Raw genomic sequence first — 21,765 nt, forward strand, 5'->3', positions numbered from 1 at the left:
TTATGACTTTCAGTAGTTGTCCTCATTATTCAAGAGCTCCACAAAGAATCATTATTAATAAGCTGGCCTGAAAAATCCTATTTGTCAACAGAGACGTGCCAATCAGGTAAACTGGCACTTGAAGTGCCTGCTGGTGTGTGCAGGATTTCCTCGTGTGCTCATGTGGCTGCTGGACGAGTACACACTTCAGTGTGCACAAGAAAGCATTTGAGCCTAAGAAATAGTACGTCTGTTGTCCATATTTAGCATTTGTTCTCTGATTTTGCTGTATTATTCAGAAGACGAGCTTGAAGAGGATAATAATGACATGCCTAGCCTTGCTGCGAGCGGATGCCCTTGTATAAACGAGTGCTTATTTCTACTGCTTTTTGAAGTCCGAGGAATTTTGAAATGACAGCGCTAACGCAAACAGTATGAAAGTCGTCTTTGTTCTTCTGCTGTGGTGGTGCCTTTATTTAAGAACCCGTGCTTGTCATTTTAATTACAGGTAAGCTGAGGAGGTGGCGATTAGGAAAAGATTATGTAAAGGTTTAGGCTGTGTCTTCAGACTCTGTTTCAAGGTGAAAAAAAAAACCAACAAACTAATTCCTCCAAGCTATTTTAGCAAAAGCCCCAAATTGAGTAATTCTCATGTGACAGGCCAGCCAGCAAAGGTTAGTGCCACCCTGGTATTTCTCTGGGCTATAATTAAAAAAAAACCTGGGCTACTACTGTCTTGTAGACTGAGCTAGAACAACACACATAGTGCTGAGTTTGAGGCTGTCATGGTTCTGAGAGCTCTCTAAGCTTGGCCAGCATAGCTTGAGTGACAGACACTGGGCTGTGCGGAGGCATCGGGATCTACTGCTCTTTCTAAATAAAGCATGTTTGTCTTTGTATGTCAAGAACTTAAAACTTTCTGTTTCATGATGACTGGATTGGGAGGAACTTTTCAGCCCCTCTCACAGATAATTACGCAGCTGTATGTAGGAGTTTATTGTAGCCTGCCTGTTCAGTGCCACGTTGCAGTTTGCAGTTACCTTCTGCGTACGCTAGCCTGGGGTGTGAGCAACCAGCACGGCTGGCTGTCAGGCAGGACTTTCCAGCTGCACTGTAATTGCTGTTTTTTTTCTCTGTTTTCTTGAGCTTCTTTCTTTGCTCTCTTGATACCCACTGTATGTCACTACAGTAGATGTTCTTCTATTCAAGCCTATGGCCGACTTCTGAAATTTGTATCAACATACCGTCTTCTAGACCTCTCTTCCCTTATTTCCCCTATAAATCTAATAAGCCTCAGGGGAAGATAACTGAGTGAATAATTTGTATTGCCTTGTTTCCACATGCCCGCTACTCCTGGGAAGGACAGCTTTAGAAGCTCCTTGTTTCAACTTTTACCACCACCTTTGCAATTGCTAGCATAAATGTTAGATATCCATACACAGACTTCCTGGTGTTTGTCTCCTTCACCTGTGTACTTAGACACCAGCTTGTTGTGGTTTAACTGGGCAGGCAGCTGAACACTACCCAGCTGCTCGCTCCCTACCCCCCCAGTGGGATGGGAAGAGAATTAGAAAACAGGTAAAACTCATGGGTTGAGATAAAGGCAGTTTAATAGGACAAAAAATGAGGGGGGAAATAATGATAGTGATAAGAGAATATATGAAACAAGTGATGCACAATACAATTGCTCACCACCTGCTGACCGATGCCCAGCCAGTCCCCAAGCAGTGACCTGCACTCCCCTGGCCACCACCGCCCCAGTCTGTGTAGTGGGCATGATGTCGTATGGTATGGAGCATCCCTTGGGCCAGTGGGGGTCAGCTGTCCTGGCTGTGTCCCCTCCCAGCTTCTTGTGCCTCTCCAGCCTCCCTGCTGGTGGGGTGAGAATCTGAAAAGTCCTTGACCTAGTGTCAGCACTGCTCAGCAACAGTGAAGAACATCAGTGTATTACCAACGTTATTCTCATCCTAAACCCAAACCACAGCACTGCACCAGCTACTGGAAAGAAAGTTACTCCAGCCAAAACCAAGACACAGTTTTTTCTTCTTCCACCTTGGTGTTGACAAAAGGGAAAAAAACAAAGTAAATTCTCTTAATCTCCTCTCTGTGTTATACTCTGGGGTCAATATTCAATATTTGACCATCAGGAAGCAAAAGCCTTTCTAAATATTTTTTCAAGTATTAGGTACACCTCAGTTCTCTGCAAATGCTTTGGTTTTTATCTGGAGAGAATGAGAGCTAACCTGATCAGGCTATACAGAGCTCTTAGTGCTGCATGTCTCGCTTCAGCAGAAGGCGAGGGAATTGGCCCATGAGAAGTTAACAAAAGATCTGCTTTCCTTCCATACCTGCCTCTAATTTACATGCCAGTTGAGGAAAAGCAAGTCTAAATTAAATATTCTGTTTCTAATTTTGGATGTTTTTTTTTTCCTGGAACACACAGACAGGAGATAGCAGGCAGCCTTGTCACACAGTGGAAAAAACAGCTGGCTTTGTAGCATATTACTTGCAATTTCCAAGGACACAGTCCGGTTGTCTTTTAAATGAGCAAATAAAAGGTGACCATATTTATGGGGGTTGTTGTAGTAATGTTTTTGTTAATGGGGGTTTGGATTGATTGGGTGGGATGTGTGGCTTATATGTTCCAATCCCAAAGTCCCTGTTTGTCCTATGAAAAAAAATCTTAAAAAGCTGATGTGAAATACTTGTATCTGAGATCCAGGAGAGGATGTTCACATCAGCAGTTGTTTTACTCAAGCAGATTTCTAATGGAAACCAGGTAATTTTTGGGTACTCGTGGATGAGAAGGTGACTAGTTCTTAGGAGTAGGAACCTGGAGAGCTGCAACCATTTGCAGCACTCAGAACCCTGCACTAATGCGAGCTGCAGCGGGTGCTCTCCTCCTCCCCTGCCCTGAAGGCAGGCCATGCTGTGCAGAGAAAGCTGCTGGCTGCTGGCAGATAGGCAACAGGGGAGGCAATTTGAAGAAGGCTTAAATTAAACTCAATCAGGCACGGCAGCACTGAGCTGAAAGGGCAGATTCTGTCTCATATACATGCACTTAACTTCTATTTCCATCTATAGGGTTTGAAAAAACAATGTTGGCATCAGAAATGTGAGCAGAAAGCCACCTTTTCATTCCTCCTGCGTTTAATTTTTGACAGTCTTTTTTCCTCTTTTTTTATACCCACTGTTTCTTTTCTCTTTGAAGACTTTTCCACTGAATTTAGAATCTCAAGACTTAAACCATATGTAGACATCATTATGTCTCTTCATAATTACTTAATCTTACTACTTGTTATCAGTACAATATTAGCAATGACACATTTTCCTGGGCAGGGTTGTAAGTGTGTATTTTCATGAAGATAGGGGAAAAGGATTAATATTTTGAATAGAATAACTTGATTTTTTTCAATAAAAGTAGGCAGGTCCTGTGTTTAATATGTTAGCCCCCCTTCTATGAATTTGTTTTAGAGTCATTCTGTCTTGAGATGGTAAGAGACTGGAAGGGAATTAAGGACACCAAAGAAAGTCCCTTGACATTTTTATGTGCTGAAGTAAAGGGCAGGCAATCTTGCTTTATACAATGCTGTCTTCCTGTGTGGAACAATTAGTGTTAATGTGGTAATGATAATTGTTTCTGTAAATTATTCTTAATTAACTATTTATGTAATAAGACACTTAAGGATCTGTATTTAACAGTTTTGAGGGCTTTTTCCCCCTGCTAATTAGTTTCCCTATATATTTCTTTCCTGTGCTAGTGACTGTCTTCTGTTCAGTGTTAACTGCGTGACATCCAGGCTTAAAATTTGGTATAGATGTTCCTTAATTAACACAAAATGGTGCATAAATGATCCAGTAACAGGTGGGTTCCTTCCTTTAGCTGTGCTGTAATTGCCGATGGCTGGTTTTTCAGTGCCGTAATCAAGCTCTAATACAGCTCCTAGCCTGTGGGTCCACCAATCCTACCCAGCATTGTCACCCCGCAGTTTTCAGCGGGTGACAATATACCCCTCTGCCTTTCGGATGTTAAACTTTATTCTGTGCCATATGTGGAAGTGCCACTTTGGGAATCTTCTGTATCCAACTGTGACACTGCAGAGTCAAAAGTAGAAAGGGGAAGAACATTTAATACGAAAGTTTCCAGGCAGTCAATTTATGCTGGTATTCATAAGCAGGAAAGAGAGTAATAATTGTATGATCTCCTGCTTCATTTGATGTTGCTTATTATATTTTGATGGAGTATTGAAACAAGGTAAGGGAGAGGGAAGAGCTTGCTATGTCATGTGCTCTTTAATTAGCTCCCGTTGTTCTGGTTTGGACTTTTTTCATCTTGAAAATGTCGCCTGCCGCCCTGCTTTTTCCTCGTTGTTTTTTTTTTCTTGCCTATCTGTGAAGCATATACCAATATTTTATGTACATAATTGGTCTAGGTTTTTGTATACTGCCTAATATAAAGTGCACATTCTCCTTTTTACTGTGGTTTATGTTTATTGCACTCACTACATTGTTTTATGTGCACAGTGTGCTTATTGAATGTGTGGTGTAGTCAGAGAGATGTTATATTCCATTCTTAGTGTCATTAGTGCTGTTTTCCTCACTGATTTTCATCAAGCTATAGTTTAATTTAATTCACTTCGTTATTTTGCAAAGCAGTTCGTATCCATTGGATTTCCCTTCTGTTGCTTTTAAAACCACCAGTGTCTCAAAACAGTGAGAAACTAAGTATTTTTAGCTTTGTTTTTCTTTTTTTGACATGTTCTGAGCATCCTAGGATTTCTGTAATACAGCCAATCAGTTAAAGCCAAATACTGGTAGCCTTACTAGTTAATTAGCGTCTCAGTTCATCAGCAATCACACTCAAATTAATACTGGAGTAAGCATATCAGAATCTCATCTTCCGTTTTCATTTAGGGAAGGTGATTTTGCAATATGTTAATTCCTATCGTGTGCAGTGTATTTAATTATCAGTGCTCTTATTTTTTGACCTATTTAAACTCAGATTTTAAAATCTTACAGGACTTGACTTGTTTCAGCTTGTATAGAGGATATGGAAAATTCAGTCAATTGCTAGGATTTGTTCTGTTAAGCGACACTGACATATTTCTCTACTCATTCACTTGGAAGGTAGGCATTTCTTTGACTACTTTGGTTTCTATTTAAGTGTATGCAGCTTAGGGTTCTTGTTGTAAATAAAAGTAACTACATGACTACAGTAGGAAAAATAACTTTAGATAATCAAGCCTTAATTGCCTGGATTAGTAAGGCCTACAATAATTAAGATACTTCGCAGAAGAAAGAAGCTATTCACATTTAATCCATTGCATCCATAGATTTTTGCTACATAGGCTTTTCTTTCAAAGACTGAAAGAAATGGTGGAAAGAATTATTTACGCTGATGGTGAGCTCTGGTATGTATGATAACAAATAACTGGTATTTCAGAGGGTCGATATTTTGGGAAGAGTACAGATAATTACTATTTATTGTTGTCTTCTCAGCTGCAGCATATCAAGAAAAAGTAGCTAATATGAATTACTTCCTTTGGAGATGATTACTGAGGAAACACTTCATGAGACTAGTCTGCACTGATGCAGAAGACTCCATCCCAATGCTGCTGGTGACCAGAAAGCCAGAAGCTCTGCAGTGGTCCTTCCTCTGCAGACCCAGAGAAGGAAAGGCCTTTGAGTCGCAAGTTGAATTTTACACCACTGCGGTGGTGCTTAGTGCCGACTGTGGTGGAAACGCATCAGTACTGCTCTGCTAGTTAAACACCCCTAATCTAAGCAAGCTGTTAATTCCCAATACTGATGTATGGGTTTGGAGCATAGTAAAAGTGGGAATCAGAACCATGTCTCTCAAGAACACTGCTCATGTCTGTTTTTTGGTTTTTGGGAGTATTCTTCAGGGGTTTTAGCATATATACTGCATATGTACTGTACCATCATGTCTTCCTTTGGTTTTCTTGCAGTAGAGCATAAGTAGAGGAGATCTGAGTTTAGCTTGTTTATGTAAGCATGTTAGGTAGAATAAATTGTCTGCCTGCCTGCTGGGATACAGACTTTTACCAATATTTATTGAACAAGGTATAGGTAAATATTTCTTTCTTTTAATCAGGATTGATTAAATTACAGTCAGAAAGTTGCCCCTGCTCCCTTTAGGCACATCACAACCTTGTTATCACCTCAAATTCATCCAGCCTTTCAGGAGAGGGTTTTATTAGCGCTTCCTAATCCCAAAATAATTACTCTAGACAAAGAGCTATTTGTAGAGAGCATCTTGTCTAAGGAAAAGGGGTTCACAAGAAATCACAGGCCCTAATAAATTCTCTGGTGCTCTGTGCCATGAGTTTCCCTGGTTGCCCTTGATCTTAAATCACAACTGGGCCATGCTGCTAAACAGCTGCTTGGGGAATGGTACCTCCGTCAACAGAGACGCCTGCTGCTTGGCGTGGTAGGGTTGAAATTTTATCCTCAGTATATAAGCTTTGTGTTTGAAAAAGAGCAAGAACTATTTGAACAGACTGGTAAAAGAGAGAGGAGACTTCTCTTAAAAGTTTACATTTGCCTGTAAGCAAACTGGGAAGCATGGTTGCACAGCATCCAGAAGTAGTTTTGTGCCCTGTGTGTAACAAGATGTGTAAATGTTTAGCATGTCGCATACGTAGGGACTGAATGTTGCAGTGCAAACTTTAAAATGTATGTTCCTCCATTACTCACTCCGTTACTGGAGCCCAGACTCTGCCAGCTCCTGCACCCCTTCTGTATCACAAGGGGAGAGCCAAATCTCTGAGGTGAAGGCTCAGAAGAGCCCACAGATGGTCCAAGGCAGGAGTCTGACATCTGCCCTGCTCTGCATCTGAGGTGCCCAGTGCCAGGCTGCACAGCTACATTTGCCTCTCGTTAAGGCAAGAGACCTGAACCCTCCTGGGATTTGCGCTATTTCTTTGGTTATAAAGCAAGGGTTCCTCCTTCCTTTTAAATACCGTCACTGCAGGAAAAGGGGGATGATTTTGATGATTGGTGCTGCTGCCCTTTTATAAAATAGCTTCATGATTACAGGAGTAGGAGGTAAGAAACCCAGCAGGATCATTAATTCTTTAGTGTTTCCACTTTTTGGCATTACAGCTACCTCTAAGAAAGGTTCCTAATTGGGGACCTTACTGTATTTCATAAATCAGCAAATTTTGTGGGGTATTTTATGGCAATGACAGTACAAAAAACAAACCCCAAACAAACCTAGACTCTTTTATATACTTTGAGGTTGTTTATTTACTTGTTAATACAATGCTCACCAACACCCAGACTATCTGCTCAGTCCTATTCCTGTTTTAAGGGAAAATGCCTTTAGTACTGCAAACAGAGAAATTAATCATAACTGGCTTGTTCTACAAAACACACTCCCAGCAATGGGGAAGGTCTGATTATTATTTTTTTTAAAAAAAATTAATTTTTTCCCCCTCAAATAAGGAAACTTAAATTACTTAAGGGACTACTTAGCTTCCACTGGTGCAATTAGATTAATGTAGGAGGAATTTTGATTTATTTCCAGAGATGAATATATGTTTCTAGGTCAGTAACTCTATTTAGAACAAAGGATGTTAAAGTTTTTCCAAAATAAATCCAAATGTAGTATTAGGTGTGCTGCTCTCCATTCAGATTTCAGTTTAGTCTTCATCTGATTATTTTTTTCCCCTTTTCTTGAGAAGTGGCATGAGTCCAGAAGTGTTAAAGTTCAGAAGCAGTAAATGAATTGGGAAAGAGAGGAAGTGGTAATGAAATGATGATCTTCTTTTGCATTGCCAGAGGACTAATGTCAGTCCCCCTGAAGCAGTAGGAAGGGGACAGACAGAGAGGCAGGGACATTTACTAGCAGTAAAATATTCTCCAGAGTGGTAGAAATTAAAGTTAACAGTGGAGCGTTGAAAGGTATGATGATGTTGAATAACTGGGCAACAAAACAGCTGATACGATTAAATGCTGCTAATGTAAAACAATGAATGTAAAGGAAAAATAATATGCGCAAAGGTGGGTTCTCATTTCTCAATGGCCACTTTGGAAATCCCTGTGAAAGTTCAGTTCTACAGAACCAAGCGTTGGCTGTTCCTTTGAGCAGCTGCAGCATGGGGCAGGTGAGAGCTGATGGAGGCTGGGCTCAGAGGGAGCAGAACAACGTCTTCTTCATCCACCGCCTTGCTAAACTGCAGGATTCCTTACAATAATATGGTTTGGGCAGTAGATTTGTCAGTTGCTTGAAGTTCCAAAAGTAGTTGGGCAAGGTCAATAAATTAAAAAAACGTATTGGAGGCCACTGATTTGCAAATCTTGTCCCTTCTAGTGCCCGAGTCCTTGGGGCCTTGTGAGGATGTTTCAGGGTGGTATCACTGTCTGCTTTTCCACCCCAGCAAACTTAAAGAACTTTATTGACATTCAACACAGAATGCTGATTGCCTTGGCATCCATCTCTAGTCAGTGGATATCCAGAAGGTAATTTATATTTTGGTTGGTACTTAGTCGTGGGTGCTGTGGTGTGGATGTTCTCCTTGAGGTAATGCCGTTTCCAGGATGGGTGGTCCTTCAGTGAACTGTGGTTATTAGCAGAGAGGTGTGAAATGTGTTCTCAGCGAAATGGTTTACTTTACATCACGAGAAAGGTGTACTTGATGAAGACACAGCTTGCTGCCTGTCAGATCATGGCTCCCTTTCTATGAATCAAAAACAGGTTTCTGGGTTTGGCCCCTTGTATGCAACCTGGAGAATATATCGTGATGGATGGGAATCATATCAACTGAAACAAAAGTAAATGTGCAGCATGTTGCAATGTATACAACTGGTTTGGTAGTGTATCTGCCAACAAACTTCACAACAGAATTATTAAAACTCGACCTTTGGAGAAATGAAAAATCAAAGAATTAGTTGAGCCTCTGAATATTCAGGATGTCTTGCAAGACTGAAAATTAACTAATGTTTCTTGGGGAAAAATGTCCTCTGGCAAGCTATTAAATGTAAATTTTGAGGAGGTTATAGGTATCTATGCTTGTTTTAAAACAACAACAAAAAAAATCTTCTTACCTGTTAGATGTTCAGTATAGTATTCTTTCTTCTTGATAGCTAAGTTATGCAGGGGAATGTAAGTGTTGGCTTGAAAAACCTCACACCCTAAAAAAGCCTCAGCTCTTCCTCCTCCCCCAGTAATCCCTTTCTCATTCTTTGGACACCAAACCGAGACCCCACTTGTGGCCCACTTTTGGAATCTGCTGCCATCTACAACCACTTTCGAGTGCAGTTGCAAAGATTTGTGACTGAGCTAATTGCCCTACAGTATCTGAATGTACAGCCTGAGGGGCAGTTATTGCGTGTACGCCATGTACTGTAGTTTGCCTGTAAACAGTCATTGGAAAGCAAAACGGTCCCCCGTGGTACAAATGCGTGTGTTCTGAGGAGTATTCTCTGTTCCCAGTATTCCTGTGTCTCAGGAGTTAGGATGCTTTTCTCTCATGTTTCAGCTTCTTGGTGGGTTTTATAAGGTGATCCGTTACATATAAACACGATCTATCCCTATTGCCAATAATGCTTATACAATTGTAGTCTGGGTACTAGTCCTGAAATATAGTTTAGGCTCCTTTTGTATTCATGATAGATTTTACGAATCTTTCCCGTTGGTGATGTCAGCAGAATCTCTCTATTGAATTATGGATTAGATATTTAATCAAGGCCTGTGCATTATTATGCAAGTCACTTCTTTCAGTTTTCTCCTGAAAAATGAACTATAAAAAAAAAAATGATTTGCAATGGAATTGGGTGAATACCTGATAAATAAAATTCAGTTGTGCATGTTGTACCTCTGTCTAACAACCTGCAAATACAAAACATGAGGTGTATGTCCAGCAGGCCTTTCTGCTGGAAGCCAAAGAGATTTTCTACGTCAGTTAGAAAGGAATACAAAATTCAGAATCATCTCCGCTAACTCTGATGCACTTTTTCATAGTTGTTCCTGCAGATGCGAGTTTTAAAACATCTGTCCTGATGTTTCCTTTCTCAGCATCTTGAGTGGTAGTTGAGATGTGGCTGCAAGACCAGTTTGGGACCACCAGACTCACTGGTTTAGCAATTACATCTGTTTTTATTCCAAATTGTGTTTTTGTCCAGCTGTCTTTAAAAAGCATTTCTGTGAGTTGCTAGGATACGTTTCTAAAAGCAGAAACTGTTTACACAGCCTCAATATGAAAAATCTTTGTGTTTCACTTATTTCTTGCCAAGGCTTCATTACAAGGCACTGCTGAAGTTTACCAAGCTGTCAAAATTGCCATACAATCCTGTTTCTTTGTTTGTTGTAATCAGAGAAATACATAGCTGATTAAATGAATCTTGTTTTGTCTACTATTATTAACTCCTTCGCTGAGCTTGCCAGTGGCATTATTCAGACGGATGTTCAGGCAGCTCCATCCTGACGGAGCCCGATCCTGCAGGCGCTGCTGAACGAGGCGGTGCTAACCAAAGCCAAGCCGAAACATCTCCCTTCCGTATGCGCACACATGCCTCTGCGCTCTCTGCTTGACAAATGCCTAATCTTTGAGATGGTGAAAAGGTGAAATCAGATCATTTGAAGTAAAGTCAAGCCCACACATTTTCCTAAGGAAAGTATTGAAGTTTTAAGTGAAGGACTGGAAGTTTGTGTAGGAGAAGGGTGGGCTGGAAAAGCAGTACAGACCAGCCAAAAGCAGTGGCAGAGTTTGCATGATGCGTTCTGTGTAATTTTTAAATTGCTGCTTGCCAAAATACGATCCCAATGATCGAGTCTTCCTCATCTTACGACATCTGCTGTAACTTGCCTTGTCTTAAACTCTGAGGTTTTCTAACATGTGAAGTGATTTTTACATAACAGTAGTCTTTTTACTATAAAATCTAGAGAGTAGAAATAATTTTTTCAACACCTAAATTATATTTTGATCTGCCACTTCAGGCTCACTCGTGATGTTTTTGATATCAAATACCGTGTATTTTTGGGATGTCATGGTGGCTGAAGAAAGATTTGGCATTTAAATCTTAAAAGATTTTTTTTAAAATGGTAGTTCTGAGATTAGTCTTGTTAGCCACCGTTGTGATTCTTTCAATCCAGCCCAACAGGCAGTTAAATAACTGCCACGGACATAATCAACCGTCAGATTATATTGAATGCCTGCAGACTCCACCAGAAAGGTCTAAGGGAAAACTATTACACATGAAACAAAACATAGCATTTAAATCCGAGCATGAGAAGCAGCCAGACAAAGGGAACACAGATCGCAGTTTAATTACCCCTGTAGAAGAACATTTACAAAATTAATATTAGGGCATTGGTAATTGAAAGCATTTAAAAGTCTTAATGCCCTCCTTTGCTTTTCTTTGATTAAAAAGGTCATTGACAGAACGTAGCTGTGCACGTATGTGGTACCTTGACCAAATACAAGAGTAGTGGCTGTAACATGCTCAGGTCTTTGCACAGCTCCTGCAGGTGCCAAGGACAGGACTCTCAAGGGTGGTACGCAGCTGCTTGAAATGGATGCCAGAAACACGCATTTGTAGTTAAAAGCTTATAAAAGTAGCTCTGTGGTTGATGACTTAGAGTTTCATCCTCCAATGATTCTCTCAGGTGCAACCATTCTATCTTGGCTGTATCAAGGCAACCTGAAGATTTGTTAATACACGAAGATGACAGAACATCAAAGGGTTTTAAGTCTTGTGTATCTTTCTGTGTTGTTCAGGGACAACTTCTTAATTGATGAAAGGTAAAGCCATCCCTTCCCCTCTTTCCTGGAAGCAAAGAATCCTATAGTTTATAGACATGTATAAGCTCTTCCATGGGACCTAGGAGGAGAGCAAGCTTGTGGCCTTCGTGCCTTTTGCATCTTGCTGTGGGCATTGCTCTGAGGAGTGTCTCTGTGTTTTGACTTATCAGTATGGTGCTAGAATGGCATAAAAGAAAACATAGTGAAGTGAAGAATTAGGCTCATCATTTTTTGCCTTAGGTATGATAGGACTATACATTTTTCAGTTGCATCTCCTGGCAGTGTATTAGAAGATGGAGTATAGGCTTAGGCAGTACTTACTTGGGGAGGAAAGTTAAAAGATTTTACTTTGCCCAGGTCTGAAGTTTTTAGGACTTTTAATAGGCATACAGTTGGTAAAAAGTGGAATCCATCACTTGGGTGCTGAAAAAGGCATGTACTGGTAAAAGCAAGGAGAAATTCAGAGGTAATCTAAATGTTTCAGCGGGGTATGATAAAATGAAGACAATGGTGATCTTGAAGACCTTTTGTTTGCCTGCAGTAGCACTGAAAACCTCCGAGCTGCTATTTGTTCTTGTCTTTATATGATCAGCTAGTCACAGATGGCCTTGTCTGGGTAATGAAGTCTTCCATCTCCCTGTTACTGTGCAAGTGTTACCTGCAGCTTGGAGTCATTCCTAATCTCTCACTGGGTTAGATCTTGTTGAGCATGTGGGTGATGTAAAACGTTGTATACCCCCCTTTACTCCTGATAATCTGTTAATTTTGATGGCAAGATTTTTGTGAGTTGAGGAACTGGGGAAGCCTGGTTTCTTGGGTCTTGATGTGGATCTGAGCTCTAAGGAAAGACAAGCTCACAGTGTGGCCTTTCCTCAGCAAATCCATCGATAAGGTCTCTCTCCTCTATTCAGCTGCCTGTTTTCCACTGACCGGTAAAGTGAAAAATTTGTAATATAGATGAGACTTGACTGAAATTGTCCCAAAGGTTCAGGTGTTAATGCAAGGAAGAATGGGCATGAGAAAGGGGGATGGTGTATTCCATTGTTTTGGACATTCCCACATACATACACCCATGGAGTCTGGCTGTGTTACTCTTTGTTTCCTTCGGAAAGCAGACTAAAAATAATGGCAGGGAGGAAGTGAAACAAGTTCTGTTACTACATAGTACTTTGTAAGGGAAAAACATTATCCACGTTTCTGGATTACCGGAGTGTTTGAAGCTGTGATAACCTAGTTGTTAGCAACCATAATTTAGTTTATTTTTTTTAAAAACATAAATATGACTTATTTGAAATACGTTGAATTAGGGAGCTCATGAATAAATATTTTGACATAATCAGAATTATATGGCTAGAAATTGACCTACTTTGCATGACAGATGCTTGAGAATCCCCCAGCTAATAGCATACTAACCTGGCATAGCAATGCCATATCTTATAATACACTAAGCTGCATACAGATATTAAATTATTAGATTGTTGGGTTTTTTTCACAGAAATTAGACACAGTCAATTTTGTTTGTAAATGAATAAGTTACAGCCAAGTTATTGAGAAGGCATTGAGGTGCAGTCCAAAGAGGTCTTGTGCATTGTTTGATCAATGTTTTCAGTGTGGTCTGGTAAAATACTGTTAGAGATAAAAATAGCCAGAAAATCTTTATGGTACAAGCAACCCAGTAACTATAGAGTGTTACACCAAGTAGGCAGGTCTTACGCTCTTCAAAAGATAAGCACAACTGCAAGAGCAATAATAATATTTTATAAATCAGGTAATATTTTAATGATAGAAATAAAATCTCCCCCCCTTCCCTGAGGCTCTTCTTTGCGGCTGTGTTGATTTCAGCAGACTGATTTTATCTGCGTGTTCTTGAAGTTAATACGGCAATGGTTTTGTACAGGTTAAGTTAATAGAGAACTCTGACCTTAGAATAGAAGTCTTCTCCTCCTTTTAAGTTTATATGCAATTTTTGGGGGGAAATCATCTTTATTATTTTAAGAAACACGGGTAATGAAACAATTCAGGTGCACATGGCACTGAGTATCGTTTCAGGCTTCATAAATTTTTGGTTTTAAGTTATAGCACAAGAAATAGTAGTGCTTTTATTTGTGAAGTACCATTGCTTTCTGTTTTTAATGGGAGAAAGGTAACTTTATCTTGGCTCAGTTTCAGTGAAGAAAACCCTCTTCTCTTTTACTTCATTCATGCAGTGAAAAATACTATCATATTCCATTTCATTACCCCCTTATTAGCTTTCCTGTTGTTTTCTCTGTTTTTAAAGAACTTCTGGAGACGAAGTCAACTTCGTTCACACTTTTTTCCCAAGGTCTGCAGAGGAATATGGTTTTGTTCTCTCGTAATATAGTCCTGTTACCACAAAGATATCAAAACCACATATATAATCTTGGCAAATAATACGTTCTTTCAAGCCTTATGCAGGGACAGACCAAGAGACCGTTCCTATCCTCTGTCTTGGTTTATTCCAGCTGCTTAAAACTTCCTAGAACTCTGTTAAACTCTCCTTTTAACACCCATGCTTCTTCCAAAAAGGATATGATTTGGTCGTACATCCTCGGGGACTGTAAGCAGAGACGCCTTCAGATACTGCTCAGCTAGGGATGGAGCTCCTCCTTTCAGGCAACGAAGGCTTTGTTTTTAAATGTCATGTTTGGAGGACACTTGATTTGCAATTTGGGTTCTTTGGAAACTTCACCAAAGGGCAAGAGCTAGATGATTATTTGCCTGGGTTAGTTACCGTCACCCTTTTTGAGAGCTTCTTACTGGCTTCCACTGGAGAGTGGAAGGAGGGTTGTTGGTGACTTCTTTGTGGTTGCGCTGTACGTTCCTGCCGTTCTTTGGGTGAACAGCTCTGAAATACTGAACTGGTCTACAGGTAGCTCAGTATATTTGTTAGAATTTGCAAAACTTCTGGTAGCGCTAAGCACTCAGCTTTGGTCTTCTGTCCTGTTTCCCCTGATGTGCAACAGGCTCTTCAGATTCAAACATTCTAGGTAGGCTTGGGAGGCAGTTGGGTCCTTGTGTACTTACAACTCAACCCATTTACCCAGTGTCTTGAAAAACTGCTGCAACTTTTCCCAGTTGAGTACTTTCCTTTCCTCTTACTCGAAGTAGAGTTATCTGGTGGGTTTTCTCAGTTTGTTTTTGTCGTATCTTTCTACTTTTCTAACAATATTCTGTTTCATTCCTAGTTAGTCCTGAGTACCAGCCCAAAAGCTTTGCCTCCTTGATGTCTGATCAGTGTGGTTTCAGAAACGGAAGTTATCCTGATGTGCTGATCCTCTGTGGTACTACACACATAAGAGATGCACAAACCCCAATTTCTTACCTCTGGAATTCGTTATGGCATGGGTGTTTCACTTCTTATTAACGCTTTGCCCAAGGGTGATTGCCGGCAGTAGTCTTTTCATTTCTGCCTCCTGCTGCCACTTTGACAATAGGAACAGCAGCAGGAGGTAAAAATGAAAGGACCAGATTGAAAGAAGCACTTTGCCACTGCTGTAATTTTGAAATTGATGGTGTTTTTTAGCCCAAAGTCTCAGGAAAAAAGCTGCTTTCCTCTTTGCCTCCTATTGTTTTTCCAACAGGGAGAGACATTCTCTGATGTTGCAGAGGCAGTGGGAGGCCAAAATGAAAATAATTTTCTTCCTGAAACATTGGATAACAAAATGTGAACAGTTTCAGCAGGGAAATAGTGTTTTGGGTTTTTCTGTTCACTGCCATGTGGTGAATACTGGTATTTCAATTTCCTGTGGAAAATAAATAGCAGCTGCTTTTCTTATTGAATTAATGGGATCGTAGGGTAATTTCTACAAATCTATTTACTGTGCGTTTTTAATGTGTCATTTTCATTCTTTTCCTTTTTCTGTGTGAGAATAGGCTTTATAAGGTGGATACATAATTCCCCTCTGAGGCCACTTGATGCTTCTAATGCTATGGCCTTGGAGCCAGCTTTTTAAGCCAGGAACCTACAAGTCTGCACATTCCAGAACTGCATTTTATACCAATATCATCAGAACAACTGGTAAATCCAGACATAACTGGCAGTGCCACTAATTCCATAGGAATAAAGGTGAAAGATGGTTCTGCAGCTGCACTGTCGCATGGGTGATGTAGTTCCATTGTGGCAGGGCACGTGATGCTGCTTTTTTGCTGGAGGCTTTGCTCAGTGGCATCAGGGCTGAAAGTGTTACTGGGGTTGAGTGGGAGGTGGGGTGGAGTGAGCTTCAGAGGAGGCCAAGTGGGAAAGCTTCTGTGCTTCGAGACTGATGTCCACCTTCGCTTCCCCAGAAGATCAAGTCCTGTGGTTTAGGTGAGACTTCATTTGCAGCAGTGAACCAAACCACTCAAGGGACAGAAGCACAGCCACAGGCTGCATTTTGCAGATGTTTACAGCCTGTTGTGACCTACTGCATCATTTTGTAACTGTTTTAAGGAGTACTGGCATGAGTCTGCAGCAAAATAAAGTTTTGCATTGACAAAGAGGATGGCTCAAGGAGAAAAGTTGCCCTGGCACACAGCCATGATTTCATCCAGTGCAGTGCACAGTCCCATTTCTGTTGGTGCACGCAGCACTGGTGCAGTAGGAGAACACCGTGTTGACAAGAGAGGGAAAGTGTAAATCAATGAATGGCTATGTCCTTCTGCTTTAAGTGTTATGGGCTATTGTTCTTTTCTTTGGGGACTTTAGTGTCTATAATTATCTTGAATGGAAAGATTTTTCTTATGTTGAACATGTGAGAAGTTTGGGAATGTTAATCAGCAGAGCATAACCTTTTCTTAACTTGCTCTTTTTATAGTCCCAGAGAATTAACATTTATCTTAGGGCAGCACAAGAATTTGGCATTTGTATGAAGTGAACTGATTCTCCACCCTTTCTCTTTCTTTATACATAACAAAAACTAAACTCTTTGATAGACTCATCAACAGAATATATTTGTAGGCTTTGAAGTGTAAATTGTGAATTTGTGTGTCTCAACATGATTTTGGGGCGCCGCCTTTAAGCGCGTGCGTATCTGTGTGCTGGATTAGTTAAAGTCTAATTAAAATTGTTCCTGAAAACTACGTACTTAAAGCCAGATACAGGTAGACACATAAAAGCAGCTTGATTTCCCCTGCCCCCCCCCCCCCCCCCCCCCTCTAAGTTCTGAGCACTTTTAGTTCTTGTACGATTAAAGAGAGTCAGGGGAATTCAGCAACTCTGCAAATCTTGTTGCGTGTTCACATACCAAAATAGTTACTGAGATGCTCATCTTTAAATGATCGGTGTAGGCTAGTGTTGCATCTAGTTTAAGATGCTTCTCAGTGCTGCAGTGGAACTTGGAAGGAGAGGCAATTGTGATTTGCTTTCCCCACAGCAAGTTCAGATTTTGTTGGGAAATGCCATGTTCTGGGGTAATTTAGCAGCACTATATGTTCTGGCCTGTCCTTGCTGCTATGCAAGTCCTGTATGAAGATTCTTGGCAGCAGATGGTACCTACTGGCTGCCCCCATGAGGGCTATTTTGCTTGGGTGTATTAGTACAGCTGTAACAGGTCCCTGGGTTTTCTGAGTGTCTGGGCTTTTACCGTACCCTGTCCAAATGCAGTGCACATATTAATGCCACTTAAGGATCATTGTAAAATCAATTACCTTTTCTTAGTCGATTTTTGTCTCAGAAGCAACCAATTTTGTACTGACATCCAGGCAGGCGGGTAAGGAATGAACTGGTTGATGACCTCTTTTCCCAAGGGCTTTATTTGCTTGACTTCTTGATGTCTGCTCGATTTAAACATTTATCCCAGCTTTGAAACATGAGATGACCAAAGTTTGCTAAACTATCTTCTGTCTTTTAAGGAGGAGAATGCACAGATACTTGTCCTCTCCCTTCCCCTAAACATCATTTTTATTCTGAATACCTAAAAGCAAAAAATAAACTGCCAAGATTTCCTTGTCTCACTTTTGGTCATTCCCCGGGGCTTGCTGAACAAGGCTACCCCAAAACGAAGTTTTATTGCAGTGTCTAATTTCAATTTGAATCAGTGTAGAATTTGGGGTTTTAGCTGCTTCTGCATCCAGCCTGTAAAAGGCATCTTACAAAATGGCTTTCCAAGATTTATGAAGACTTGCATGGTAGAAAGGCTGAAAGGAAGTTTAATTACATTCAGCTTTTGGTCATTTCTGTGTCTGAGGATGTGCCCATATACTGTCATCTCAAAGACCATCTAAGAAAATAAAATTGATCAGTGAGCCTTCTGGCTAAAACTAAAATGAGTGCTTTGTCATCTGCCCGAGGAGCGATGTGCTTAATCACTGCCATCTCCTGTGTGCTTGCGCTAGACTCTCCATCACTGAGATTTGTCCAAAATTTTAATCAAACATCATTTTATACTGAGCCCTTCTCTGTAAATGATTGAAATCTCTCGACATACTCACACATACTTCCTTGTACTATAAAGAAATAATTTAGTCTAGTCCACACAACTGTTTTGCTTTGGAAACAGTAAAATGTACATCTTGTTTTGTATCGGCTTGTGTAGGGCACCAAGTGTTAAGACAAAAAACTTGGCAGGTGCAGTTGCTGTCACCTTGTGAATGACATTTCTGCTCATAAAGCTGTGATCAAAGACAGCAAATAATATGGGAACATCTTATTTACTTACATAGGAAACTTGGTTCTGAAAGTAGGGATGTGTAGGTGTCTTTGAGTACAGTAATTCACTGGCTAATAATGCCAGAAGCCATAAAATCTCTCAGTTGGAGGTTACTGTGAATAGCAGTGCTGAACAATTGGGAAGTACTGCTGAGATGATGGTCTGAATGATGATTGAGTTTTTGTGGAGAGCCCTTATCTGTGTTTAAAATTGTAGGTAATGTTTTTAAATTTAGCCGTAATAGAAGTCCGTTGAGCCTTCAGAGTGATTTCTGTGTCCCCTCTTTAAACTGTTTATCGTTTTCTGTGGAAATATTCTCAGTCTCTGCATTCAAGACAAATGTTTGTGTTTTTGCTAAAATGGGGCATTTTACCTTTTTCTGAGGAGAAGGACCAAAAGGTCTGAAGCACCATCAGGACAGGAGGGAGATTCTCCCTCTTGTTCCTCCTGCTAGGAGGCTCACATGCTTCCCGATGGCGCTCTTGGGCAAGGGCAGCTCATAGGAAGAGGCAGGGATCTTGGCAGGAGGAGGTTTAAAAGATAGTTTGCTGAGGTTTTGTGTTCTCGTACCTTGGCAATAGCATTTGTCAATACAGTAGACCCCAACAGGGTTCGCTGCTTGACCCTAGAGCAAGCTGTCTGTGCTGGGTAAGCTGGAAAAAAACACTCCAGAACACAGCTTGCAGACTTCTTGGGAGTTTCCCCATCAGTTGATGACAGGAGAAGTTTGCATTCAAGTTGTACTCATGTGCTGTAACCAAGGTTTTGTATAGGATCCTATACAGAAAAGAGGTACTTATTCCCTGTAAAATGTTAACATGCTTTTTAAGGTTTTAATCCATTCCCGTAAACAGATTCTATTTACTACATCAGTAGTATTTTCAGTTGCTAGGAACTAGCCTTTATCAATAAAATAAAGTGTGAAATCCAAAGTACATCTTCATTTAAAAGACAGCAGTGATTGATGATGCGAGCAGATCTTGCTGCGAATGTGCTCTGGTCACTTGAGATGAATTACAGATCTTGCAATTAAACCTTTAAGTAACTCTTGTTAAAAAAAGTTAAAAACGGCTAATTGCAAGAAAGTCACTTGAGAAATACTGTTAAGAGGAAGAGAATGCTAGTGATGACACCAGAAGTTAAATTGTGTGCACATGTACTACTAGATATGATGTGTTTTCTTTTCTAAAATGTTATCTTAAAAAAGGAAAAATATTTTTTCTGTGTCAGATCTCTGGATGCAGCACAGTGAGTTTGTGCAATCATGCTCCCAAAGACAGTGACAAATGCGCAACCTGTCAACTCAAAGTTTTCAACCTCTAGCAGAAAAGTTCAATTATTAGATTAACAGATAGCAGGAGGATCTGAGAATTTGTGGGATTTTTTTAGTTTTCAAATCCCAAATGAGCCTGCTGCACTGAACTTTTTGAATGCCTATGAAGAAAGATCTGTGTTGCCAGGGTGCTGTGGTTTTGGTATCGAGATCCATCCCTTTGTGTGATGGATAGTTTTGAGCCCTCTGTATTGGACTTGTGGATCTGTGTAGCCACTGAGCAAAATGTGCCACCAAAGAGAGCAATCTGAGCTTTTCGTGAGTCCTTCATGAGCTGCTGTTTAGCTGCTGCTGTATTGAAAGGTACATGTAATTATGTATGAGTATTTTCTCTCTTACACCTGCTTATGTCCTTTTTTTTTTCTCCTAGGGAAATCTGTAGTTGATTAAAATTACTGTGAATTTTCTTTAGATAATTGATTCCAAATGAAGCTGTGTACCACGTGTGTATGTATATGTGCAAATACATAAAATTATGGATGCATATGTATGTGAACATAGGGGTGTATATATGCACAGTTAATAGGAAATACCTTTCGCTTAGCAATTAATTTAGTAGTCTTCAGTGTGTGTGGCGTCTTAGAGGTCGTTCTGCACTGCAGTGTTTTGTATTTTCCACTGTGTTGGTGCTATAAAAATGCTAATTGTGCCCATGAAGATGTAGGGTGTTTTTAAGTGCCTGTGTGATTGTTTTTCAGCCCTGCGAGATACAAGGAGGTGTTATTTCAGGTTTTATAATTTGAATATGTGATGGATAGAACTTTGACAGTTTATTAGTTAGAAAAGGAAAAAAAAAAAGGAAAAAAAAGACAGTGGCGTGTCGTTCTTCAGCGAATTGATTGCCAGGAGCATGTTATCGACTTTGGTGATAATATCATTATATATTTTACAGTCATAAAATCAAGAAATTCAGATTATGCCCTAAGGGCTTCACACATTTAAATAAAGGATATAGCCATTTCCAGGGCTATTGGTTTAGATTAGCATGTGCTATGAAGAATGTTTAGTGCGTTATAAGAACGTACAGAAAAAGCAACAGTGTGCTTATTGCAGGGATGCTTTTGTTTATTTTCTTTCTCTATTTATGAAATACACTCACTTACAGATCCCCTGGGAGAACGAACAACGTTTGCTCTAAATGTTAGCATGTTAATACAATGTTAGCTTGGTGCTCTGTTGGGCTAAGAGCTGAAATCAAGTATAATCCTTGAATTATACTGAGTGAGGATAAGTCTCCTTGAAACACCCACCAAAATACACAGTGCCTGGGAAGCAAACCTTGAATGAGCTGCCGTATGCAGCATGGAGAGCGTTACGTGGAGCCGGACAAGCTAATGCAAACACAGCTCTCCTCGATGTCAAGGTCGGGGTTGAATGGCAGCTGCTGCTACTGGGTCCAGCCTGGGGAGCAACCGCCTCCGGCACTGTGAGCATCTTCCTGCATCTTCCACACAGCTCGTGTTCCTCCCGGACTGTTAAGCAGACATGTCTTGGGACTGAATGTAGGTACTTGGGTTGAGTAATTCGGGGTTTGAGTTCAGGTCTGTCTCTAGCTTGCTTGAGGGAACTATAGTTTAAGGTCTATTGCCTTGAAAAAAAATGATTGTGTTAAAAACCTTGTTTATTACTTCTACAGTAGCTTTAGTGAGATGGATAAAGTACCTTAATGCTGATCATGATAAGCCTCTCTCTACTTTAGATGCAAGCTGAGAAGCACATTGCATCACCCAGCCCTGGGGATTTATTGTTCTCTTAAAAGACTCTGGAAGTCCAAGTGCAATGTCAGAACTCAGCAGCAAAGGTCATGTTTGCCGGCTCGCGCAGGAGCAGTGGGTCCAGCTGGAACACGTATGGCTTAAAGGTGAATGGTGACATCTACAGTAGTAGATAAAACAATTACACTTACATTTACATTTTAAGAGCCTCTGTGGATTATAAATCTATATGCTGCAAACAAAACATCTTTTTGCCTGTGTCAACAGCGCCACATGTTCTAATTAAAAGTGATCACCTTTCTAAACTGAATTCGTGTTACGTTGTT

At 40.4% G+C, this 21,765-nt stretch overlaps 1 protein-coding gene across 8 annotated transcripts in view; it reads left to right on the top strand.

Moving 5' to 3' along the window:
- The window catches only part of DAB1 (DAB adaptor protein 1), a 168,033-nt gene that overhangs the window by 75,416 nt on the left and 70,852 nt on the right, over positions 1 to 21,765 (top strand). For 4 of the 8 annotated variants that reach the window (XM_056356022.1, XM_056356028.1, XM_056356027.1 and 1 more), the window contains exon 2: positions 21,424 to 21,585. The exons of the other annotated variants lie outside the window; for them this stretch is intronic. In XM_056356022.1, the coding sequence (XP_056211997.1) occupies positions 21,504 to 21,585 (82 nt within the window). In that variant the 5' untranslated portion in view covers positions 21,424 to 21,503. The remainder of the gene's footprint in view (positions 1 to 21,423; positions 21,586 to 21,765) is intronic. 8 annotated transcript variants of the gene reach the window in all.

The sequence above is a fragment of the Falco biarmicus genome, chromosome 11 (assembly GCF_023638135.1).
Source record: "Falco biarmicus isolate bFalBia1 chromosome 11, bFalBia1.pri, whole genome shotgun sequence".
NCBI lineage: Eukaryota > Metazoa > Chordata > Aves > Falconiformes > Falconidae > Falco > Falco biarmicus.